The 26,516-nt window shown below is 42.9% G+C and overlaps 2 protein-coding genes across 3 annotated transcripts in view; one reads left to right on the forward strand and one right to left on the reverse strand.

Annotated features, from left to right (window-relative positions):
• The window catches only part of CENPP (centromere protein P), a 227,667-nt gene that overhangs the window by 112,137 nt on the left and 89,014 nt on the right, over window positions 1-26,516 (forward strand). The window lies entirely within an intron of this gene.
• ASPN (asporin) lies at window positions 608-24,742 on the reverse strand. Its single transcript, XM_059412025.1, has 8 exons — window positions 24,465-24,742; window positions 16,599-16,877; window positions 14,198-14,310; window positions 9,816-10,029; window positions 8,363-8,473; window positions 4,570-4,663; window positions 4,018-4,156; window positions 608-1,905 (listed from the first exon to the last, which is right to left on the reverse strand). Exons 2-8 carry the CDS (start codon window positions 16,846-16,848, stop codon window positions 1,708-1,710), a joined length of 1,119 nt encoding a protein of 372 aa, XP_059268008.1. The 5' UTR covers window positions 16,849-16,877; window positions 24,465-24,742; the 3' UTR covers window positions 608-1,707.

Here is a 26,516-nt window from a genome sequence, read left to right on the forward strand (position 1 = left end):
TCTATAGTTTTATAAGACAAAAGTAATTTTTTTGCTCCAAGTTTCCAAACTTAGGTCAGAATTAGAAATTAAGTAAATGTCCTGTAGAGCATTGTTCTCACCCAGCTCCATGAAACTCTGCCCTCACCACTTGCACCCCCCACATTGGCAATGTCTGCAGACATTGTTGGGTGATGCCCTGTGAGAGTGGGGGTACAGGTGCTCCTGGCGTTTTGTGGGCAGAGACCTTCTGCAAAAGAAAGGACAGTCTATGCCCACCCCAGCCTCAAAACAATCCACCCCTCAGTGCCAGAGTTGGAGGCCGTCTCTAGGAAGAACAAGACCTATTCCTATTTACCCATTGCTGATCTGGATGTCCAAACCCTTCATTCCACCTTACATCATATATGGAATATTTTTCTACGACCCTCAAAATGATTCAAAATTTAGTTTTTGTGGTAGTTTAAGATAAAGGTGATTATGTTTCATAGCACAAGCATAATTTGGAATATTTCTGTAATGTTCCTATGAGAAAGCATTAATACTGTGCTAAAAGTGTTATAAATAAGTTTCTGAAAAATGTTTATGTTCCTGGATGGGAGAATAAAAATTAAACCAAAGCACGAATATTTTACTTCAAGCCAATATTTTAATTTTTTTTTTTAATTTTCTAGCTTTGCCTATGTTGAATGTAAATAAAAAATACATAGGGTATGCTTAGCTTTTGCACAGACCTTTAGTTTCTTTGTGTTTTGTTTAGGACTCTGCCTGTTCAGTTATACCAGCTATATTTTCAGAGTTGTTTAGTTTGTCATATTTGAGTAAACAGTTTGTGTAGAATGGACAAAGTCTGGCTCTCCCAGCCTAGGTCTTATAAGCGACACCTTGAGAATACTCCTTAGCTTTGAGGTGACATTGTACTATGACCTAACAATTGATGTACTGTTGAAAGTTATAATAACTGAGATAATAAAGAATGTAAATTACAGATTTTATATAAACACTCACTATGTATTTTTATAGAGGTTTTATACTCGGGTAATAATTAAATTAAAAGGCATATGCTATAGTCTGAAAGCAGATGCTATGAATAGCATCGGTCAAGTTGCTAATAAACACGGAAGACCTTATTATCAGGAGTTAAACATAAGGATAGTATAGTTTAAGATATGAGATTTGAATAAGATTATATGAAATCATACTTCAACATTAACAGAAACATTACAGTACTATCCGAGTTATTAAAGATTAAGAATAATATAATGTGCTCTTCATGTAACCATTCTTGTCAATTTTGGTTTGCTAACAGCAAATGAAAGAACACAAATTTTGCTAAGTCAAGCATTCCAATTACAGTACAGTTCTTTTAAAATCCACTTGATAACAAAGTGTTAAATACTGAATGTGGTTTTTTTTGTTACTAAGAAAAGAATGTTCAAGCATAAGATTTGTGCAGAATCCATTTGTATACAAAAGGAAACTGCAGTAGAGCGCAGAATCCATTTGTATACAAAAGGAAACTGCAGTAGATGCGTGTTTCTCTTAATCCTGATGTAGCAATAGTTTTGCAAAATTGTGTTGAAATTTTTTGTCATAAAGTAAGTCAGTAGACTTACCGTTTAGGAATAGCTTTTGATTGTTTGCATAATACCACCATTTTTAATAGAGTTCAAGTATTCCAAATGTAACAATTTTTTAAATTTTATATTAAATGGATAATACTAATAACTACTTTCTGAAGTTCCCGAGCTGAACACTCATTCTGCTCACAACACAACGGAAAGCCGCAGGCTGCATTTCCCAGTACCTCACCGGGTTGTTGGATAAACTTATCGCACTGTATAAAGATTTCTTCATCTTTGGTACTGTTGGGCAGAAGTCATTCACTCCCACTTTTGTGATTGAATTAGAGTGGAGGAAGATTATCTGTGGCAGTAAGAGAAAGAAAGTACACAATCAGTGTAAAATGAAGATGCTCTTTTTGTGGTCCACATTTTTTCATGGGCTTATTTGCCCATTTATTTCACATTTATTTGAATGTTTTTCATTTAAAATATATATACTTGTTTATGTCTGTTAAATATTGATTACATCCCCTCGGGATCTTGTGTGATACACAAAATGTTCTGTGTGTGCAGTGTAGCTCCTGCCACGGCCCCGAGCACACTGCCCGGTCAGCACATGCCTCCCTCCTCCTCTTCTCTTACCTATGTAGCAGTGTGTGTGCGTGTGCTTACTGCATTGCATGTTGATAATACTGTGTTTTAAAAGTACTAGAAATGAGCAGAAGAATGAAATTGAATGCTCCCAAGATTAGGCTTGTGAATATGAATTGTTAGCTAGCATTTTTTGTGATCAAGGTGAGGAAAAGTAGAGCTGCTTTATAGAAAAATATGTCTGTTAACAGCTTGAATACATATGTGTAATACAGGATCAACAGTCAAATCTTTATTTGCACCAATGGACAAAATACGGTTTTATAAACTCTAAATGTCTTTTGCATTATTATTCAGAAAGAAGGAATAGTGTAGGGACTTCCCTCCTTTCGCTTTGATTCTTCTTTGGTCTTTCTGGCAATTGAGACTTCTGAGAAGAGCAGTCTACTGACAGCATTTTGGCAGATGAAAGAGGCTAAGATGAGGCTAAGGTATCAGTTCTGGCTGTCATTACCTCTAAATTGTGCCTTTAAATTTTGGTGAGATTGATGTGAGCCAGTCATGAGAAATCTGGGCATTGCTAAAACCTTTAAGTCTGGTGTTGGGGCCCCCTGTGCTGTCTATCAAACTTGGGGATTTTGTGACAGGTGGTTTGGTTCATGCACATTTCCTGGCAGTTCGTGGTCAGTGCAAGTTGTAGTTTTCCACAGCATTGACCTCACTGGGAAACAGTGCTGGATGTCGGTGTACTCGCTTTGTGGACATCTATTGAATTGTACCCTTATGACTTTTGTTCTCCTTTATATTTCTGGCTTTTTGTGTGTGTTCTAATTCTATTCATTAAAAAAAATGAATGCTAGTAAGAGTATGGGTAGATTTAAAAGCAGCCAGTAGTTGGAGTCAGAGTAAATTCTTTACTTGTTAAAGAATGCAAATTGGGAATGGCTTGAGAAGGAAATACTCAGGTTATTATGCTCAGTGATTAGATACTTAAATGCAGCACTTGGGAAAAAAGTAAAACTCATAGCCATCTGCATATACCACATCCATTTTGATGGCTTTATCTCAAATCTGTGTAGTGGACAAAACTTATTTAAAGATAAATCAGGAAGTAACAAGGCCCAGTTTTATTCTCAATGTGGTTTTGGTTCTTGGAAGATCAGGATGTTGTAAATCAAGAAAAGCACAGGAGAAAAGTGGACTAAGGTGAATTGGGATTAAGTAGGAATTCTTAACTTGAGGAACACAGATGAAAATTGGGGAGATTTGTGAAACTCCTAAATCTGTGCACAAAGTATAGTGTTCATTTTTTGTTCTTAGGAGAATCTAAGACTTTATCAGATGCTCCAAGAATTCTGGGGCCCTTTAGACCTGGTCAAGGTTTGACAGATTCAAACAAAAACAAGAAGAAGAAAGGGGAACCCATGATGCCCCAAATAACTGATTTCTGATTATGTATTCTGACATCAGTTTTTTAAAATCATACCCACTTCTTATCTAGCACTGCACTGATAATGAAAATACCTGGGACCTGTCCACATGCTCTTTGTGAAACATTTCCAGAATGAAAGGATGAACGATCCTCCTCGGATTCCTCCTGACTATCCTACCTTTACATAGCCCCTGCCACCCCCGAAACTTGAAATTAGCCTGGTCAGTAACTCTGCTACCAGCTTCAGTAATAGGAGAAACTGGAGGATGGAAAGGATACCTGAGCACATTAGCTAACGTCTGCTTAGAAGCCGTACCTTAACACCTCGGGCAACCTGCAGAGTCGTTACAAATCAGAGTTTGCATGGTCTTTGCCTCAGATACTCACACATCTCACAAAAACAAAGAAAAGTACTAGTATGTACAAAACACAAGTGGAAGAATTATTTACCTGGAGGTATTTCAATTCCTGCAATCCCGGAGGGATTTTTTTTAGTTTATTGTTTTCCAAGTGTATTTCTCTTACTCGTGGTATGTTAGCAAGACTTCCATTTTCAATGTCTGTGATTCTGTTGTTTCCTAGGCCCAGCCTAAAAATGGCATAAAATGGATCAATTCTTAGGCAGACATTGTGATGGTTAGCTGAAAACACCACAGCTGAGTGGGAAACAGAAGCCCAAGCCATTTGCATCTCTCTTCAGAGAAAGGTTCTTCCTGGTTGCACACCATAACCCATTTCAGGGTGTGACAGCTGTCTCTTCCCTGTCAACAAAACTCTGTAGCTAACCTACACCAACCAAAGGGCATCTGAAAAGTTCTTTTCCTCATTTTACTTGGTGTCCCTCTACCCCCCCCCCAAGACAGAGTAAGATATAGATGTCCCTGTTCATTTTATTTTCACGACAGTGACAGTTTTGATTAGGTCCCTCTGTTTCTCCAGGTGTCTCATTAGTATTTCCATCATATCCTACCACTTCTGAGTTGGGGTTTGGAGGGTTTTTACCTTTGCAAGTCTTTGTATCGTTTAAAATCCTCGAGTTCCACAGTTGAAATTTTATTATAGTCTAAATGAAGCTCCAGTAAAGTTGATGGCAGATCTAGGGGTAAGAAAAGAAATAGGCATGTTAGATGGAGTAAAGCCAAGCCCCATTGATTTTTCATGTACTTGTTAAGTTTCACTCTATAGACTCAAGCAGGCCTTTAGGGATCTGCTTTTTTTTCATCTTCTGATTATGAAAAATTCCACACATGAGCCACCACACTGCAGGGTCCAGTTTCCCATGTGTCTTTCATCCACCACATTAGTTGTCTGTGACTGGCTTGTTCATTGATTTTTCTTCATTCACTTGTTTTTGCTGGATTATTAAAAATTGAATTCCATACATAATATCACTTCACCGGTAAAGGCCTCACCAGATGTCCTTAACTCATCGGGTCCTCTTTGTTTCTGCATAACCATCTTGTCCAGTGTCACAGCTAACGGAAGTCACAGGAATTCTTCATGATCGCGGGATATTCCTTTCCCCAGTGATCTCCAGTACGTTTTAGGGTTGTTTTGTTCCGGTAGGAGTCCAAATAGAAGTTTACAGAATGCATTGTTTTCTCCCATCTCTTAAAATTTCTTTTACTATTAAATACATCTTTTTTTTTCTCTGTCTTGCACTGATTTCTTTCAGATATTGATTTGAGATAACTCACTTGTGGATTGGACCAAGGCTTCCACATATTGTTTGTCTTAGTCATTGCTTAAAAGCTAGTGCTTAGATGTAGAGACTGGATTAAACTCAGTAGATCAGTCTTTCACCTTATGGTCTTAGCATTCATTGATGAGTGCTATAGGATTTATTATTTCATTAAGAATGTGAAAATGGTGATTTTCTGATTTTGTCATGCTTAGTACATTTATCAGTAGGATTGATATCTAAGGAATTTTCCTTCATCAATTATTTAGTCACTGTGTGATACAATTTTTACAGAAAAGGCAGCATAAATGCTTGCTTCTTGTAATTAAGAGGTAACCAGTGAAATTTTTTTAGAACTTTTATGAACACATGGGTTTTTACTCGGTTTGATATATTGGATCTATTGAAGTATTTATTCTCTTCAATTAGTAGTAGTTTCTGCATAAAGAGAAGCATCTACAGTGTAACCTGCCACATGCCAGGTACCCTTTGAACAGGGGCATCTTCTCTTCTCACCCCTGTGTGTTCTGACCCCAGCCCTCCCTACCCTCCTAGATTAACCTGAAAATTAAATCACACCTCATTTTATTAGGGGTGTGTGTGTGTGTGTGTAAAATGTATAGTTTGTCAACCATAGGTTCTAGCTAGCTGGGAAAAGTGTTCTTTTTTGCAACTCTTACAGAAACATTTCCTTCCTTTATTAGTGGTTAAGTCTGTTAAAGATATTGGAAGCATCCTTATAAATATCATTACTTTTACTGGCTGGATTTATGTTGATTCCAGAGTCTACTTTGGATTTTAGAAGGAAAAACAAAACAAAACTAGAGAACAGGAAAACAATTCTAAACTCAGAGGGTTCTAATTTTTTGAGTTCTGATTAGTTGAGTTGAATTATACTAATGAAGTAGCTCTCATCTTTTCTAATATGGAAAAGAACAGAGGGGAGGTTCTCTCTTCAGAGGCCTGGCATACCAGTTGAGCAAATCCACCACACATATAAAAATCACTAAGAAAGTATCATAGATATTCTAGCCTGTAGTAGAATATGTTGAGCAGTCAGGGAAACTTTATAGAAGAGGGTTTGTAGAGCTTGAGGGGATCGTCCCCTTTGCTGGGCATGGAGAAAGTGGACGACCCAAGAGAAAAGTAGAAGCCCTGCAGGGTGATGAGCATGGCCGGAGTCTGGGTGGGAGCTCAGCGGCGGTCAGCAAACACGTGCCTGCTTTTGCACAGACCCTTCTATTCCTACTCTTGCGTTCAAACAGGTGTCTTCTCCCCTCCACTGCCATGCTGCTCTGTAGCAGAGTTTTCCAAATGACCTGAGAGGAAGGCACGTTTTACCTCTCCTCGTGTTAACGTATCAGGTCTGGTCAGGACCCTTTGGACCTCTGCCTAATTTCATCTTGCTGCACGGGGTAGTGGTGATTGGATTTCAGCCATCAGCCTTCTCATTTTAGCAAATAAATGAGAGAAACAAAAAAATTTCACTGGCGTTTGAACGTCATGGGGATCTTGAAAGAGCAGTTACATAAATTGAGAGATTTAATTCCAATTTAAATTTCTGAAGTTAATGGCGCCTGAGTGGCTCAGTCAGTTAAGGGTCTGCCTTCAGCTCAGGTCATGTTCCCAGGGTTCGGGGATCTAGGCTCCCTGCTCGGTGGGGAGCCTGCTCGTCTTTCTGCCTCTGCCCCCATCCTTGCTTATGCATTCTCTCTTGCTCTCTCTGAAAAATAAATAAACTCCTTAAATAAATAAATTAATTAACAATAAATTAATTTCTAAAAATGTAATATGTTCCTTAAGCCTTTGGAAAAATCTGGAAAACATCATGAGAAGTTAAGCCTTCATTTTTCAGATACACTGAAACCTGAAGAGAATTGCTCTCGGGATGTGTTGCAGTGTAGGAGAGACTGCTGGTGGACATAGCCCTGGCGCAGGGAGCCACAGCCTTTCTCCTCCCTGACCCTTCTCTCCTGCCCTCTGCCTGCCCTTCACTGTCATCTGCTCTCAGCATGTCAGAGGCATTTTTTGTATGGAACTTGTTAGGTGGCATTTATTTTTGTTGGTGGTGTATGAAAGATGAGAAGAAGTAAATCATTTTAGGTTTCTTATTGAAAAACAGCTACCTTATTGAAAGCTGAATAAGGTGGCTTTTTAATTGTGTTGTTCTGAATTAAACTGATTTTTGCTGTATAAAAAAATTGTCTATCCAGCTTTTACTTTATATGATTTTTCTCCTAAGTGAAAGATCACCACTCGATTTCTAAGACCAGCTCTGCTGTGTCCTTTAACTTAAGAGTTGATATTTGTTTTGTTAATCTTCTGGATCAGGTGAATAGTAGAAAAAGGTTTCCATAAAGTCTTTGCTTTTCCCGTGGACCCTGAAGGACAGAGCTGTTCGAAAGGAAACTACATGATTAATCACAGGGATTATTTCTGACTCAGGTCATCCTCATAGCAGAGAGAGAGCATCCCTGTCAGAGATGAGAAACGGCCTCTGAGCATGGTTCCCAAAAAAGGAGAGTCGGTGGAGCTCACTGCCGTACTGGGAGCTTGGGGCAGAATGCTAGAAGACTGTCCAGGAGCAAACTTAAGGAGCACTTTCCTTCGAGACACCAGCCGCAGGTCCCATCATAAAGAACAAGTCTCCATGATGCCAGGAGATGGCATTCACCAGCTGCCTGACACCATCCGCAGACTTTTCTGTGCACTGGCTCTTGACTCTGCACAGCACCCGAGTGAAGAAATGGGTACAGGGTGCACGCCCACCCCTACCAGAGCCTCTGGCCCCGTGCACCTTCCCCAGCCTTCTCCTCTAGCAGGTGATCCCCAGAGTGACAAGTATAGAATAGTAAATGTTAAGAAGAAGGAATAGAAATGTTTGTTCTTACTGGGGAAACACAAAGATTCTGGTTTCATACTGGGAAAAAGAAAAAGCACTGTATATGGCTCTTATGTGTGTGAGGAGACAGCAAAGTTCACACCATCCTGACCAGGCCTACTGATAAAAAGTGTTCTGACAGCCTTGGGTTTTGACAATGTATACAGTTTACAACAGTGGTCGTTTAAAGGTGACAATTTTTTAGAAGTGTTTTATCTTAAATAAATACAAACCTTTAGGGATTGAGGTCAGTTTTGCTTCTGCAATTCTGATATGGAACACTGTCACTCCTTCAAATGCACCTGGTTCAATCCCATTATTATCGAGAGGGTTTGCACTCATTTCTGCAGAGGCAAATGATATAGTTTAGCATGTATCTATTGTGTATGAAGAAGACTCAGTGCGGGCACTGACATCCCAAGAACATTCTGAGAAGTTCAAGCTTTATCCTGTACTCTTTTTCACTCACTGTGTTATTTCTGTGTCTATCTGTGCCCCTTTCTGTTGCTCTCAGAAAAAGACTGCTTCATGTTATGTAGGCCGAAGTAACAATATGCTTTTATTATGGTAGATTAATACTAGAATAGATTTATTACAGAAAATATAGGTAATAGGGGCACCTGGGTGGCTCAGTGGGTTAAAGCCTCTGCCTTCAGCTCGGGTCATGATCCCAGGGTCCTGGGATCGAGCCCCATATTGGGCTCTCTGTTCAGCAGGGAGCCTACTTCCCCCCCCCTCTCTGCCTGCCTCTCTGCCTACCTCTCTGCCTACTTGTGATCTCTGTCAAATAAATAAATAAAATCTTTAAAAAAAAAAAAAAGAAAATATAGGTAATAGATTTTTGCTTTGAATTTCTAAATCAATGACTTGTTTTCACTCTGTTCTGACCATGAGCATATTTTGTTGTATTAATTCTACATCTAAAAAAAGAATCTCCTTCATAAAATTTAAAACACTTGTGTTTTAAACACTTTGTGTTTAAATATACAATTATTTGTCACCTAAGCTTTTAAAATTATAAGTCAATTAGAAATTATTTGATTAACAGAAATATAATCTTAGGGAGATTCCAGTAAGTGAGGCTGTTTGGTAAATGCCAGGCATTTGGCTGACTAAGTAAGTGAGGAAGTGGATGAGAATATTGATCACAAATTCTGAATGAATATTAGAGAGGGAGATGGCAGAAGTAAACTCTGATGGAGTTTATAAAGTACAACAGAAATTTCCTTAGCTCGGCAATCTTAAAGCAGATAATGTAAATTAGATGTACATTTCAAATAATCTCTGAATTAATTTTGTACATTGTATTTGAATGGTTTATACAGCACATTAAAATACTACCTTTTTTGGTGTAAGCATATCCTTATTGTTTTTTTTAAAAAATACTACCTTTATATTAAATATGAATAACAGATCTTACTGATTAGGTGCAGTCAGAAAATTGAAACCACTGTAGGTGTTTCAAAGGGGATTCTTGAGAGTATGTGTTAGAAACGGTGTATTTCTTTAAGGGCTATAAATTTTGTTTGATACTTTGATTTATAAATGGCTTAGATAGAGATTGTTAGATTAAAAACGTTAATTTTGGAAATAACCAGTCTTAATCATTCTTGCTGATGATGAAGACCTTTATCTTTGTATATTGCATATAATTCCAAAACGTTTCATCCATTTGCATAAACTTACCTAGAACGTGTAAAGTATTCATTCCTTTGAATGTCTCCTTTTGTATTTTTTTAACTTTGTTATCATGAATCCTGAGTTCTGCTAGTGTCTTGGGAAGGTTAAATGGTATTTCAGTTAGTTGATTGTGCGACAGATAGAGCCTTCTCAACTTCTTTGTGGTTAGAAAAGCTTTTGGGTGAATCTTTGTTAGCTTGTTGTTGTTCAGAATCAAAGCCTAGATTAAAGCATAAAGAGATACACAATATTATGAGTCGGATTTGATTTACCAATATTCTGCAGTGATGAATTACTTATGGAAAACAATGGGAATTATGACATTCACATACTTTATTAACTGTGTAAATGATTCCCCAGTACAGTCTAAGCTAAAACAAATATTTACTACTGAGTTGACAGAGTGATTTTGAAACTTTGATTTATCTTTTAGTAGGTGACGTATTTGTGCAGTTAAGCCCTACCCCTGGCACCCCATTTCCTTTCATGGAAGTAATCGATGGTATTATATCTAAAAATCTCTTCAGGGAGCGCCTGGGTGGCTCAGTTGGCTTGGTTTGGGATCAGGTCATGATCTCAGGGTCATGCATTCCAGGCCAGATAAGGCTCTACACTCAGTAGGAAATCTGGTTAAGGATTCTATCTCTCTCTCTCTGCCCCTCCTCTCTCTTGCTCACTTTCTCTTTCAAATAAAATAAAGTGAAAATCTATTCAGTCACATGAAATACATTTTTCTATGATTTTCTCTACTTTGAAAACCTTACTTCTTTCATGTTTACTAATGTGAAGCATTTTTCTTGGACTGGAGACATGTAGGAGTAAACTGCTACCTCAGACACTGGGGAGACAGCAGTGCATCCTGAGAAATACCTCAGACCCTTGTCAGGGCCCTGTGGTCGAGGCCTCAGAGGAGCGCTAAGCCCAGACAGCAGCCCAGCTCTGCACCATCGGGAGTCAAGCCTGTGAGGCATGTGGAGAGCTCCCCGGTGTGCTGGGCAGCGGGAACTACTCCATGTTTCACAAGGGCAGTGGCTGGGGCTTCATTTCTTGGGGCCTTCTTTCAGAGAGCAGCTCTAGAGTCATTCCATTTATGAATGTTGTCACCAATCCCATTCTACACCAACCTTCTCGATGTTTCCAGATAGACTTAATATGGTCATGGTTCTTCCCCAGAAGAAATACAGACACTTTGGCTCCTACACTCCCTTGATTATTCTCTTTCCTGTAGGCCTTTTTTTTTTTTTTTTTTTTTTAAATAAAGTAGGCTCCACACCCAGTGAAGAGCCCATCTTGGGAACTGTATTCACTACTTGAGATCGAGACCTGAGCCGAGATCAGGAGTCAGACAGTCCACCGATTGAGCCAGCTGGGCACCCTGTAGGCCTTTTTCTTATCTTTCCATCAGGTGTACTGTTTCACCTGAAGGAGACCTGCTACCATGTCCTTTTTCCTGTTATGCCACCAGCTAAGTGTGTTCTCTTCTCCTTTGGGGAAGAGTGGGGTAACAGCTTGGTGAGCCCTCACTCAACCCTGTGATAAAAAATTAGCAGAAATGATCTCTCTCCCTTTCACACTGAGGAAATGGGCCTGGTGACAGAGTGACCTGGGTCCTGTCTGGCCTAGTTCCTCTGCCCTCTGCACTTTGTTCTGCCATGGTGAGCGCTTGCTGTAGGCCTCCATGGTTGGGGGTCCCAGAGGGAGCATGTGCCTGGGAATTGTTTGCATCCTCCCGTTAGGACGTGCAGTTGCCAGAGCTGCCTAAAAGGAAGAGTGAGGAGTGTAGGATGGAGTGAGTTTGTATGGAGGGCTCCCTGCAGCTGACCCCCCGACTGGGTGAGTGGAGCATCTGCCGTTCCAGAAGTGACAGTCACAGAGCCCCAGGCAGTGTGGTTATAGATAAGGACAGAGGATGAGAGAAGGGTAGCCTTTCAGAGGTCAGACAAGAAGCCGTCCTGATGAGTGAGGCGGTGGCCAGCTGACCAGGAATTGGGCGTGTGGGTAATGATCCCACTCATTCCCTAAACACGGCTTGTCCTTTGTGTAAGAACCAGAAGGCCAAACAGCCAGCCAAAACAGAGAATTTATAAAATATTTTAAAAATGTTTTGATTGTCTTTAAGGACAGGTATCATACAAGATGACATTATAATTAAATGTTTTAAAATAGACTGCATGCCCACAATTCAGGTAGAAAGTGTGCAGTGAGAAGTGCTTTCCCATTGAGGCAGTCAGAAAGCACGAGGGCTGTTGGCAGCACTGAGCCACTGGGTGCTGGCGTCTTACATGCATTCATTCCTCTGAGTGAGTCTCACAGCCTTGGTACAGCTCTGTTACAGGGGACGAAGGCAGGCTTGACGAGGCAGGCCACTGGCCCAGCACTTTTTTCTAGTAGGGCCAAGGTTTGAGCCTAGGCTCACCTAACTCCAGAATTCATTACTCCTCCAACAAGTGCCACATAAAGCCGACTGGACAGAAACAGGCCTAACACAGCTCCTGACACCTTTCAGACTCACTTCCCAGTGAATAATGGGAGTACAAGTGGGCTAAGTCCCTGGACACTCCTAAAATGTGATAAAATTATATGACAAATTAGGAACTGTTTATGATGTTGGTATTGAATACAACATTAATCATCCCTGTGGTTATAAAGCTGAAGAAGTGGCAGAAGCATTGTGGGCTGTATTCCAACTTCTGAGAGTCAATAATGGCCTTGCCATTCTCCAGAAGTTTCTGTGGTCTGATGGTGGGACGGACTGGACAGATTCTTCATGGCATTATCCTAATATTTAAGTGACGCCTCATTATTAGATAAATATATGCTCTTCTAATCTCTCTTTTTTAAATATGGAAACTTTATTATGTATTGAACCTTACCAAATCTAAGCTGTCCAGTCACGGCCCTGGGAGCCCACACCTGGCAGCACAGGGCGGCGTGTCTCTGCCAAGAAGATAGGTAGAAAGCCTAAGGAAAGAGCATTCCTTGTGGTGCCTAGAACATGGCCAGCCTCAGTGTCCTTGCTCATCCAGCAGACATGAACCGCCTGCATGATGGGACCGAATAGTCCCCTTTCCCCCTGCCTGCTAGGTTGGGTCCTTAGTGTCCAACTAAGGGGAACAGGCCTACATGGGTGGCTGAAAGAGAATGATGTGGCCATGGGATCGCTACCTTCTCCTCTCAGTGCCCTAACTGCCCTGGACATGACGGGCCTTACGTTTCTGCCCTCCAGCCCAGCATGAGAATGTGTAAACATAGCCTTGAAGGGGAGTGTTGGCTGCTCTCCCTACTGCCACCCTTACTCCATGCTGAAGGGAAGAGCGGACTCGCCCGTGGCTGGCACGTGTGGAATCAGGCTCTTCTAAAACCCACCTACAAAATAAATTGAAGATTTTACTTGCTAAAATCTAGAGGCTCTAAGTGTTACATAGAAAACTAAGAGTCTTTTAAATCTTGGAAAATGAAAATATTAATAAGTATTATAAGGAAAAATTATTTTTCATTTTTAAAGTTCTAGGGGAGGAACTACTGGGTGGCTCAGTCAATGAAGCAGCTGCCTTCAGCTCAGGTCATGATCCCAGGGTCCTGGGATCAAGCCCCACATCAGGCTCTCTGCTCAGCTGGGAGTCCGCTTCTCCCCTGCCTGCTGCTCCCCTGCTTGTGCTTGCTTGCGCTCTCTCTCTGTGTCAAATAAGTAAATAAAATCTTGGGGGGAAAAAAGGTCTAGGGGAAAATGCCATACAAGTACATATTAAGTAGATATGATGCATGACCGGCTTTCAGAGATTTGTGGGGTCTTCAGATAAGTCAACAGGTTTGGATACAGATTTTCTTAAATTGTCTGCTAATGAGTTCTTATTAATAATCATCATCACAGTATAGTGACTGTGATTACCTAAATATATCATACGCTCATTTTAGGACCTTTTTTACTTAAACTCTTAGCCCATTGCCTTTTACCTGGCTTTCATTTCAGTTAACATCACTTAAATTAATCAAATCTAATTTCTCATTACTATAACACTACTCAGTATCAGAGATTTTTGTCATTCTTCACACACAGAAAAGTAAGACTTGCTGGGGCACCTGGGTAGCTCAGTGGGTTAAGCCTCTGCCTTTGGCTCAGGTCATGATCCCAGGGTCCTGGGATGGAGCCCCTCATTGGGCTCTCTGCTCAGCGGGGAGCCTGCTTCTCCCATCCCTCCATCTCCCCCCCCCCCCAACCCAGCTGTGCCTGCTGCTCGGCCTACTCGTGATCTCTCTCTCTGTCAAACAAATAAATAAAATCTTTTTAAGGGAAAAGAAGAAAAGTAAGACTTGTTTACACAAAATACGAGTAATCCTTTTAGCAATGATAGAGATTTTCACTTAAATATGAACAAATATATTCTTACGTAAAGTGAAGTGAGTCCTTTAAAATCATTTTCTTTGATTTCCTTAATTTTATTGTTTTGAAGGTCAATCATTTGAGTATCAAATGGAATGTTGCTTGGAACGGAGGACAAACCTAAGAAATAAACGAACATGTTACACATACATGATAAGTTAAAGAAGAGTTTTCTTTTTTAAAGAAGAGTTTTCTAATTTGATGGAAATGTACATCTTTTAAAATCCGTGGTTGCCATTGAGAAACAGCAAAAACAATGCTCTTTGGAAAGACCTGCAGAGCTTTTCAAGTAACTTAGGTATTTTTGCAGGGTGCCTAGCTGGGTCTAGCTGTCACTGCTCATCTGCACAAGGTGACAGATAAGGAGGTAAATGCGGTGTGCCAGGATGACTGCTGGGAGGTGACTGCAGCTGAGCTGCACCTGAAGCCCTCGTGCTGAGGAGCAGTGACATTCTCTGCCATTTCTCAGGCTCTTGTAGGGCTGAATTGGAACCTATAGGTTCTGATCATTTTAAGAAGCCTCAACATGTAGAAAATTGTGCTTAGAACATAAATTATATTATTTTCATGTACATTCTTTAAAATGTTACTACATATTTCCTTTAATAATGAATTCCTCTACTCAGTTGTCCGTTAAATTTGAGTTAAAAAACAACTCATCCTTCGCTCCCTGTTGATGTCTGGGTGTGCAGGAGACGGAGACCTTTGCTAACACCCTCCCCTTCTCAGCACTGGGTCTCTTCCAGCCATTGCTTTGACCCACACCACGGCCTCCCCACCCCCCGTCAGTTTGCACTCCTCCTCACAGGTTTGATGGTAGCTGTCTGTCTGTCGTGTGAGGTTAAGGGACAGCTGCATTGCGCTCTCAGTGTATGTAGGTACTCAGCTCATGTTAAATTACTTAAAGACTTAATGGTATTTTCCCCTCTTAAATTAAAAAAAAAAACAAAGAAGAGCGGAAATTACCAAGAGCTGTACGTGGTGCATCTCTTCCTTAATTTTCTTGCTTTCCCTAGATGGCCGTACATACCCACCATGCCTGCCGTCAGACAGGCTGTACAGTAGTTACGCTTGACGAACATGGGGCCTTCTTGTTTTTCTCCAACATTTGTTATTGAAATGTTCAAGCATGCAGAAAAGTTGAAAATTTTACAGTGAAAACCCATAGTCGCTTTCTACCATCAATATTTTACTATATGTACAATTCATCCATCAACTCATCTTTTTTAATGCATTTTACAGGGAGTTTCAGATGTTAGTATGCTTTGGGGGGCCATCCATCCTCCTAGGGAGCAGAAATACATTTAACAGCCCCACTGGAGGGCTCAGTATCAAAATACTGGGAATATCAGCACTTCACCCTGTAGGCCTGAGTACTTTCTCCTCCATAGTTTACAGCGATGACTCACTCTTTTTAGAAGTTTGACCATAGATAGTAAAAGGGAAAGGGAGTCACTTGGCAGGTTAGCAAGGTATCCATTTTGACAGGAGATGGTTTTGGTCATAGGAAATGAAGTGGAAGGTCTTGGAGGAAATGGGCGGCTCTGCAGAAAGCACTGGGTAGCTTAGACTGGGACTGACCTTTCTCATCCCGCCCCTGATGAAATTGGAAGCTCTGGAAAGAAATTAATTTTCTGAGGGAGTTAGAGTGACAGAGCTACAGACCCTTTTCATTGTCTTGGTCACGTGGGAGAGGTGAGGTATGTACAGCTTCCCAGTGTGCCACACTTTGGCTTCCCACAGTGGGGCACATCTGAGCCTTCCCCTCTCCTGGAGATGGGCAGGTACAGTGAACTCTCGTATGCATTTCCCATCTCACCCTCTCCCTGAGCAGGGTATGAGTGTACCCCTCTATTCAAGAGCATCTTCATTAGAAATATTTGAAAAAATACTCAGCAGGGAATCATGCATTTTAAGACTTTAGAAAGTGATTTAGTGCAGTTACTTCTTTTCTAGACATTCTAAACCTACATCATTCAAAACGAAGAGCACTGACTTTAAAATGTCTATAGTTTCACAAACTATATAACCTATTTATTGCTGCAGATGGGCAATTTATCTTATCCTTATAGAATGTTACTAGAAGGCACACTGCCAGACTGCTGACATCCTGAAATGAACCATAGTGCTGTCCATTCTCTCTGAAGGAAATTAAAATGAATCATTTTCATTCAAATTTGAGAAGAGAAGGAAATGTTCTATATATGAAATTCCCATTGCTTTCCTTTGGTTGTCTGGGTTTTTAAGATAAGTTTCAATGTACTTTGGTTTTGTTACATTTTCAAAGAAGTTAAATGAAAAATTGCTTTACAATTAGCTGATTTTTGGAATTTCAGTGAGGTCTCTAACTATCCTTTCAGTTTTATCAGAATGAATTTTCACCAAAATAAGTTGACATTTGTTCTTACCTAGATCGGAACAGTGTACAACTCTCGAGTAGCACTGGCATCCAAATGGACATGTTGGGAACAGATCAAAAGGGAAAAAGGGGTTAATTGGCTCTCTTGTTGGAAAAAGAGAGTTGTCATCATCAGGGTCGCCACCCACTTCATCTTCCATGTCCTTCAGCATCATGTTCTTCAGCGTCATGTATGACGGGCGAGATAAAGGCTTAGCAGAGCATAAAGCCAAGAGTGCTAGGAGCACACACTCCTTCATGTCGTCTCGTGTAGGGGACCAACCTAGAACTAAGGAGACACTAAGATTGAGTTAAACAAAATCAGAGCTAATAAGAACACAACAACAATCAGAGCGATTACCCATTGCTAGGGTGATTTGTTAAAAAAAAAAAATTTTTTTTTAAAGATTTTATTTACCTATTTGACAGACAGAGATCACAAGTAGGCAGAGAGAGAGAAAGGAGGAAGCAGGCTCCCTGCTGAGCAGAGAGCCTGATGCGGGGCTCGATCCAGGACCCTGGGATCGTGACCTGAGCCGAAGGCAGAAGCTTTAACCCACTGAGCCACCCAGGTGCCCCTAAAAAAATTTTTTTTGTAAAAAGTTTTTGGAAAGCAGTTTGGCAATATGTATTGGAAGTTTTAAAAATATCTTTTTCATCCACTAATTCTTTTTGTAATCTAGTCCCAGGAAATGATTCTAATGTGCATAAAGATGTCCATAACAAAATTCGCAAAATAGCAAAAAGTTAAAGATAACTAATGGTTTAAGTGAAATAGTAAAATAAAATAGGGTGTATGTATTCCATAAAATACTTTTGAACTTAAAAAATATTTACAGAATTTACAAATATTGGGATCCCTGTGTGGCTCATTCTGTTAAGCATCTGCCTTTGGCTCAAGTCACGATTACAGGGTTCTGGGATCAAGTCCTGCATGAGGCTTGCTGCTCTGTGGGGAGTCTGCTTTTCCCTCTTCCTCTGCCCCCCTGCTTGCACTTTCTCACTCTTTCTTTCTCTCTCTCAATAAATAAATAAAATCTTTCAAAAATTAAAAAAAATTAAACATATAGAACATTGTATTTTTGGAATTACAGAAAGCAAATATTAAAAATCTGTATGTAAAATAAACTTAAACTCAAAAACTTGGCAAAAATATAGTTAATTCATAATCCTGAGTAGTAGAACCATGAATGACATGTATTGTCTTTTTTTTTTTTTTTAACTTTTATAATGGCCAGTCACTACTACTGTTCTACTTAGGAAACTAATGATGCTTTTTTTTTTTTTTTTTAAGATTTTATTTATTTGTGAGAGAGGGAATACAAGCAGGAGGAATGGAAGAGGGGGAAGCAGGCTTTGTGCTGAGCAGGGAGCCTGATGCAGGGCTGGATCCCAGGACCCTGGGACCATGACCTGAGTTGAATTGAAGGCAGATGCTTAATGACTGAGCCACCCAGGTGCCGCATAATGAGTGCTTTTAAAAACCAAAACAGGGGGCCCTGGGTGGCTCAGTGGGTTAAGCCTCGGCCTTCAGCTCAGGTCATGATACCAGGGTCCTGGAATCGAGCCCCGCATCGGGCTCTCTGCTCAGCAGGGAGCCTGTTTCCCCCCCTCTCTCTGCCTGCCTCTCTGCCTGCTTGTGATCTCTTTCCCTCTGTCAAATAAATAAATAAAATCTTTAAAAAAAAACAAAACAAACAAAAAACCAAAACAAAACAGGGGGCGCCTGGGTGGCTCAGTGGGTTAAAGCCTCTGCCTTCAGCTCAGGTCATGATCCCAGGGTCCTGGATCAAGCCCCACATCGGGCTCTCTGCTCAGCGGGGAGCCTCCTTCCTCCTCTCTCTCTGCCTGCCTCTCTGCCTACCTGTGATCTCTCTCTCTCTGTCAATAAATAAATAAAATCTTAAAAAAATTAAAAAAAAAAAAACTAAAACACATTATCATACCAGACTCCCTTTTCCCCATATCCTTCCATTGCCTTAATACCTATGATCCTTTCGAAGTAAAACCCACATGTCCCCTTGGCCTCGCATCTGGAGGTTGTAATAACCCCTCTCCCCAACACCAGCCTCACTTTCAGACTTGGTCACTTTTTCCGCAGTGTACTTGGATTTCCTCCTTTTAATCTGTTCCATTGTCTAATACCTGATCCAGAGCATCTGAGGGCCAGACTTCTTATTCTTTTCATGTTCATCTTTCCGCTGAGTTCTGTTTGTTTGCTTTCTTTGAGGGGCGGAGTTGTTTTCAGTTGTATTTTTAAAGCCCACACAAAACTGGAACGAATGATCCAGAACCTTCTGGGCATAAATTTATTGTTGTCCGATGGCAGATTTTTCTGCAGGTGTGTCTTAACTTTCACTTGTGAAGTGAACTACAGTCTTTGTAATTTTCAAAAATTAAAAGCATTTTGAAATCACCTACAGCAGATTTATGCCAGTTTTCCCCTTGGGGTGTGCAGTTGGTGGCAAACAGATGCCCACTGATAATGCTGTGCTCTGGCCAGAGGGCACGCACACTCTCCCCAGATGTCCCTCAGCCAGATCCCCAGCAGTCCAGCTGGACTCCCTTGCTGGACCTGAGCACAACAGCGCCTTAGCCACACAGGCCATCCAGAGGCTATCACAGTCAGTCCAGCCTCAGGAAGACCTGGCTCCCCAAATCCTTGAGCCATGCCAGCTCCTTACAGGTTCCCAGAACCCAGAAATCAGCTTGAACCTCCCTCCATGGCATTGGTCTTTCTGGACTTGGCATCAGAAGTGAATTAAAGTACTCAATTATATGTGTTATGCCTTTTAATCCCCAGGGGTAGGTGGGGGGGGGGATTCTATGATCAGTTATCCACCTGGTAATTTGCATTTTTTAACTCTGAAATCCAAATGGCAATGCGAGCACTTTGTCCAGTGGGTGGCTGGACGTCCCCAGCTAGATACATGAGATTTCTCTGTGATAACCCATGCTCAATTATGCCGAGATCAGGACATAGCTGAGAATGGCAGACACTTTTTTATTTTAATAATTGACTTCAGAACCAGCCTGGCCTCTCACCTCTTCCTCGCCTTATGGAAACGTCAATTCAGTTGATTCCAGACAGGTCCCCCACGTTAACTGGGAGGAATGGGAGGCGCAGAGAGCTTCAGCGGCTTCCCCAAAGCCACATAACCAGAAGAGTTAGACCCCAAGGTGGAGCTCACACTCCCAACCTGTTGTCTGCATTTTCTGCTGCTACCTATGTGGAACACGCTCTTGCATCCTGAAATCCAGTGGCCTCAGCCGCACAGTCGGTCATCTTTTCTTCTCCAGCCAGTCCACACACTGCTGTTGGCGCCCGTCTACACAAGGAGGGGTGCATGCCCAGCCTGGGCTGGGAGGGCAGGAGTGGTCAGATTCCTATGGTGCAGAGACTCTGTGCTGGGCGCGTGAGGCCCAGCAGTGTCTGTCGGCCGGCTCAGGGATGGGCAGGTTCCCTTTCTGTGTCTAGTCCCCCAGCGCCCAGGAACCCTGGCACGCGCACCTGTTAAGTTCATCTGGGCTCCGTTTCCACTATCGCTTTGTCTCTGACATGTTACTTCTGCTTCCCAGCAGCCTGCCCAACTTGGATCCACTATGTTTCTTGACCTAAGGCATCTGTGTGGTTCCTGGCTTCCTAGTACTTGGTTCCCAGCTTTGCACTGACCTTCCAGAACTCCCATTCCCTGGCTAATTCAGCCCTGAATGGTCCTTAGTCGCACCAAGGCTTGTCCCCGGTACCAGTTTATTCTTTACTGTTGCTCTGCAGCTCTGCCTTCTGTGGCCACAGCTGCCCCTGGCTCTGCCTTTGCTGGACGTTGCTGAAGTCTTCCAGTGGGCGTGGGTCAGAGCCCTGCTGTGTACCAGGCGTAGAGTTAGGATGCAGACTCTGTGACGCAGAGGCGTCCCCATCCTCTTCCCTCCCTCATTTCCCTCCTCAAAAAAATAAAACCACAGCTCCTGATCCGCTACTTTCAGCCAAGTAGGGGCTTGTTGTAAAAGCCAGTGCTGGAATGTCAGGTGCATTTATGGAAAAAATGAACACATGCCTAAGTTAATAAACAGAGCTGAACCGCAAGGAGGGCGGGCTGACTGCGTGCACTGTGGCCGGCACCTTGGAGGGATCTCCAGGTGTGTGGTCTCTAGACTCGCAGGGCAGAATTCTTCACCAGAGATCGGTTTATTCCTCACACTCTCAGTTTACTGTTGGAGACCAACAGATGTAAAGCTATCTGTAAAATATACATACACAAGAAAAGGTTGGAATAGAATACGCAAACCTAATAGAGAATAGGCTACTGAGTGAAGGACTATTCTCTTCTTTTTAGGGGCCTGTTTTTTAAATTACTAGGTTGGTTTTTAAATATTTTAGGTATCAGTCTGCTGACACAATTTGCTCTGGTGCTCTATATACTTCTGCCTTTTCCCACCGCTTCTGTAGCATCAGACAGTCAGTACCATCAAAGGTTTCTCATCCACCCTTTCCTCAAGAGTCAGACTCTGCCCACCTGAGGAATCTTTGGGGGCTGTGGTTTCCTGAGGCCTGCCCCCAGTTGCCCTAGTCCGTGGGAGATGAGTTTAATCAGGAGTTATTACTGAATTTGTTGAGTTTCAGTATTTTCTTGTAGAAACTTAGAGCTATACAGGGCTCGTAGGTTCCTGTCTAGACCAGAGAAATTTATGTAACAAGTACTATATCTGAAGTGATAGACATAAGAAAACCATAGAACCTTAACAAATCCACATAAAAAGAGGAACATGGTAGAGCTCCAAGCACTTCTGGGCTTTCTCTGGCCTGGCAGTGGGTCTGGGAACTCGCCTGCACTCCTCCTGCCCCAAGATACAAGAGAGCCTGGGAGCCAAGTGAAGACGAGGATCAGGTGTGACTAGCCGAGAGGGACAGCCGAATGAGGGGACCACACGAGGCTGAAGGGGAGGGGCAAGCCAGGCATCAGGGCTGCAGACCAGCCCTGCAGACCAGGGTCCAGAGACCCATCAGCCAGTGTGCCCCGCCCCCTGCCAGGGGGTGGGGGCTTTGGGGCTGGGGCAAGCCCGTGGTACCTGGGACACTTTCTGGTTGCTGGCTGATGGGTCAGTACCCCTTGTCCGTGCCTCCTTGGGCCCTTCCTCTGCAAGTGAGGGAGGAGACCTGCGGAGACAGGAAATGGCACGTAGGTGAAACTCTTTCCGGGTGTTGGAGCCTCCCCGGAACATACTGGGTCAGTTAGTATGTCTATTCTCTGCTTGCATGACTCCAGCAAGTGCTCCTCGAGGAGCATCTGGTTCCCCTGTTGTCCATCTGTGCTGGATAGGAAATTCTTTATATGGAGACCCAAAGTGCCTTCTGGCATGTTCTTTCCGTGCTACTTCTGACTTCTGTTAACTATAGAAGATTAATGTAATCTCTCTGCATTCTTTTATATCCTGGCTCTTTAAAAACTGAAGTCAGGCAAGCCTTGATTCCATGAGGGATTCACCCTTTACACCCTTCCTCTGAGGTGAGAAAGTACAAGTGATAGTAAGCCCCAACCGTGCCCTAACCTGGCTGACCAGTTTTTTATCAGTAGAAAAATATTGGGGTGTCCAGGAGGAACTGCTATATAGCAGTGTCCTGTTATTCAGAAAGAATTTAGAGTATTACTTCTCACTGAAAGTTATATGACTTCAGTTTTCTTATTTTTAAATTTTTTAGTTTTATTAATATTTAGGCTTACGCTCTTATTTGATAAGTCTGGGTGGTAGAATGTGCTATTTTTGAAACTTTTAAAAAAAGTTTGTGTTTTGTTCTCAGGAAGACTCCATATTTCCCCAGTTTAGACCAGTTTTGCCAGAGTTTATTACTCATGGAAAGCTTTGGACTTTTTGGTTTCAAGTTTCCTTTAATCAGAATAATATCTGGAATATTATTTCAGTACTACTGCTGTTATTAATAAACTGTGGCACGTTGGAGCCAGGAAGGGCCTCTGAGACGTTGCTCCCACTGCTACTGCTGTCTTTGACAGCAGAGGGGCCAAGGCCAGCTTCCTCACTCCTGCATCGACAACCCCCCCCCCCCCCACACACACACACAGCCCCCCTAGGCCAGCCCCAATCCCACAGTGACTTCCAGACAGTAAGCAGACTCTCCTCAGAGAGGACGGGGCACGCGGTTTGGCCAGGTCCTCTGGACTGGAAATGGAGCTAAGAAGTGTCTCTCTGAATCTGCATAAACTCTTATTTTCCACTTAAATGTTCCACAAACTTAGAATGGAAAATTTGTCTAAGTGAAATGGTATTTCCTCTCAGACACTATTATTAGGAAAATAAGTCACTGTGCTTTTAAATCCCATGCTTAAAGGTCTGCCTGGTGACCCTTCCCCTTGGCTGACTTGTCCCTATCTGTTCCCAAGTGCTAGTAGTAGTTGTCAGTCGTAAATGTGACAGAAGGTGCTCGTGTACTCACAGAACATCTGAGCTGGATCCAGGCACAGTCGAGGCTCAGCTCTGTGCTTGAGCAAGTAAGGAAAAGTTCAACGTCCAAACATGCACTTGGACACTTACAGTGCCTTTTGGAAGGAAACTGATGCTTTTAAGACTGCACTGTCCTTAGAGAAGTAATTCCCTTTACCCCAGAATTGTAAATTGCATCTGATAAAGAAGTTGTGGCTGCCTTTCCTCTTACACAAGTTTTTGTCCTTCATTCGTTTTTCAGTACATCTTAAAAAACAAAACACTCCTACCTCTTCCTTCTCCACTGTCTGCTACGGTGCATTAAGACTTTTGCTTGTAAAGTTAATGTGTTTTGTCTCAAACCTCAGATCAGGTACCCAAATTTTTTGTAGTGGAGCAGCTGGTGGAAGCAGAAGACTTCTTTCCACCACGCTGTGTTGCAAAATACTGAAAACAAATTAAAAACATCCAGATACTTTCCCATGTGTGTGGGCTTATGATTTCTTTGTATTTCCTTTTTTTTTTTCTTTTTAAACAACACAGTGGTTCTTGGTGGGATGGAAAAGAACAACACTGCATTCTTAGAGAGGGGGAGACCGTCAGGTTTCACCCTCAGCATGTGGCCACGGCTTGTGGCTACCACATCTCTGAACACACTAGCAAGAAGGAATGCTGTGCTCTGTTTAGATTCTGAGGGAGTAGAATATCAATTACATTGTTTAATTTCTTTTCATCTAAGATTTAATTTAAAAATTTACTTTGGGAGAAGATAAGGGAAATCTTTATTTTAAATTCTGACTCTGGAGTTTTGTGAAAAGAAGTTTCTGATCTTTAGATATGGAGCTAGTTGAAGTATTGCTGATAACTGTTCTTTCTTGGAATTACATGCATCTCCATGTTAACTGTCCAGTGCTATCTTACTACATAAGAATAAGGAAGGCATTTTTCAAAAACAGTGTTAATATCCAAATGTGTAAGTAAAACTGACATTAGGATAACTCATATTTTGAAAACACATTAGAAAACATCATAGTTTTACATTTGGAAAGAAATATTTACTGTTTCACATAATGTTTTTGTGATATCCACCAATTTCATTATCATTAATTATTTTAAGGTCATGTTATTTTCCTAAAAGAGCATACTCAAAGGATTTTTGTTTAAATGATTTCTAAAATCAATCATGTTAACATTTATGGTGAAGCATAATAACAGATTTTCATTTAACTGTAAAAGTTACATGAAAATAAATCCACTCTACATAAAACCTAAAGGCTAGAGTAATTTTATGTTATATATTTAAGTCCTGATTTTTAAGGAATTCTGCAGATAAACTTGATCACGTATTTCACAAGCACTGATGTTAATAACATTAATGCCCCCTTAGTATCAACTATGAAATAATTGCTCCCTGTACATGAAGAAGAGCCTGAAAACATACCTCAGAGGAGAGTCAGTCCCGAGGGTCGCGGGTCCCAGCATGTACTCCTTCTGCGTCGTGTCCCGCTGCTCCAGGTGCAGCTGACGGAGAGGTGAGCTGGTGTCGCGGCCGAGGAGCACGTCGCTGCCGAGTGCCGTGTGGCTGCACCCTGGCTGACACTGGAATAAGCCTCCACAGATTAGCCCATGGTAGTGCTGAGGGGCCAGATTAAAACTTGTTACTGCTCATGTGTTTTCCATCACTGTTTGTATCGTAGCCAAGACTTCTAGCTAAACTCTAGACGTCTACTGGAAGATTCTGAAGGGAAAAAACGGAGTTTAATAATGCATGGCAACTGGCCATCAAAAGTGCAGTCAGAGTCATTCAAGAAATACCTGATTTGAAAAAATACTTTATGAAATCCTTAAATGAACAAATACTGGTAGATTACACATTTTAATAATCTACTGATAGAAAATGTATCCGTCTCGGTAAAAAGTACCGACATCCCTGGTGTGTAAACCCAGGTGCCCCCTACCTGAGGTCGTGGCGGCGCCCTGCCTCGTTCTCGAGGCTGACGCACCGAGCGCACTCGCCCAGGCTTTCCGCCCAAGCTCTCGGCCCTGCCGCGGGCCCGCCAGGCCGCTGCCCTCGAGGCCTATGGAGGGCCCCGGCCCCGGCCTCCACGCCGCGACCCCAACAGGGACACCTAGCTCCGGGGTCGCCAGCTTGGGCTGTGCCTTTGCAGGGGAGCGCGCAGGGAGAGCCGGCCGCGGGAGGTGGCCGTCGTCTGAGAAGGACGCGGAGTTCGCAACCCTGTACTCTGCACCTCTGCAGGAATGGCCGGTTCCCGCCGCCGCCGCCGGGACCGCAGCCTTCCAGAGAGGGCTTCTTTCTGCGGGGAGCGACTCCCCGGGACAGGCAGCTGTGGGGGCTCTCCTGCTGCCCCGGGCTGGGGCCCAGCCGGTTTTCAGAGTGGGTTTCCCGTGGGTTAGCAGGGCCGGCGCTCTCCCACCATAGAGAGTCTGTCGTTTCCCACCTTGCCGTGTAGTAGTGAGGCAGCCACGGCCACCGAGAGCATGTGGCCCTTCCGAGCGACGGGCGGCCAGGCCCCCCGTAAAAAGGACCTGGAGTGTGCTGGCCCTGCGGGCCGGCCCTCGCGGCACTGCAGCTCGCTCCAGTGGGAGTCCCAGTGGGTCCGGTGCTGCGCTCCCACTGGCGCCGTTGTGTCGGGGTCGGGGACATGTCCGCCACCTTGATGAACAGAGCCTCCTGAGGGCTGAAGTGCCCTCACCGACCTGGGTTTCTTCCGGGCAGACTTCTGTTTGTCCTGCACCATGTTTTGTTTTTCAACTTTAATGCGTGTATATTACAGAAGTAAGTAACAACACATCATAATGGTGGAGCTCGGTTAATTTTCATAAACCAGGCGCTGGTTGGAAAACCCCGCCCCCGCCCCAGCTTCCTCAGAGGAGGCTGCTGCCTCGTGTCAAACGCTGAGCGTTCCCTGTGCTCTGTAAATGTAGCACATGGCAGCTGGCTCTGGGGTCTGGCTTTCCTCACCCTGCCTTTGCTGTTTGACATGCATCCAGGGTGTTGCGACTCGGTCTCAGGGTTGTGTGAATGTGCCCCGAGTCCGAGTTCACATATACATTCCCGTGTGGGGCGCAGCTGTGAGTGTTCAGACACGCTTTCATCTGTCAGGTGAGGCTCCTGTGTATGTGTTTTTGTTTGGAATTGCAGTTCTTCGAATTAGGATGTTTCCAGTCCTCTCGACAAGCTAAGCTTTGCCAGCGTGTGCTCCTGGTTCTACAGGGCAGCCCTGGGCTGGGGCTGAGTGGCAGCTCCTCCTGGCAGTGGGACACGCGCTCCCCGCCTTTGCCTCTGCCTCTGCCTCGTGGTTTAGAGAGTGTGAGGCACTTCCAGCGAGATTGCTCTGCAAGGGCAATAGCCTATTCCACCTCTCCCCACTGCAAGTCCCCCACCCCGTCTTTCTCCTGTCCTTGCTTTGATCTTTGGTCAGAGGCGTGGGGAAGGAAGTAGGCCCAGAAGTAGTGCCAGGGGATGGCTGTG

The sequence above is a fragment of the Mustela nigripes genome, chromosome 9 (genome assembly GCF_022355385.1).
Source record: "Mustela nigripes isolate SB6536 chromosome 9, MUSNIG.SB6536, whole genome shotgun sequence".
Classification (NCBI taxonomy): domain Eukaryota; kingdom Metazoa; phylum Chordata; class Mammalia; order Carnivora; family Mustelidae; genus Mustela; species Mustela nigripes.

What these genes read in the sequence shown, in the direction of transcription:
- ASPN (XM_059412025.1), bottom strand. Translation starts at nt 16,848, where the DNA reads ATGAAGGAGTGTGTGCTCCTAGCACTCTTGGCTTTATGCTCTGCTAAG. An exon ending in TGTACACTGTTCCGATCTAG is followed by an intron (nt 14,311 to 16,598) that starts GTAAGAACAAAT and finishes TTTATTTCTTAG; the next exon opens with GTTTGTCCTCCGTTCCAAGC. An exon ending in ACTGACCTCAATCCCTAAAG is followed by an intron (nt 4,664 to 8,362) that starts GTTTGTATTTAT and finishes TCTTACCCCTAG; the next exon opens with ATCTGCCATCAACTTTACTG.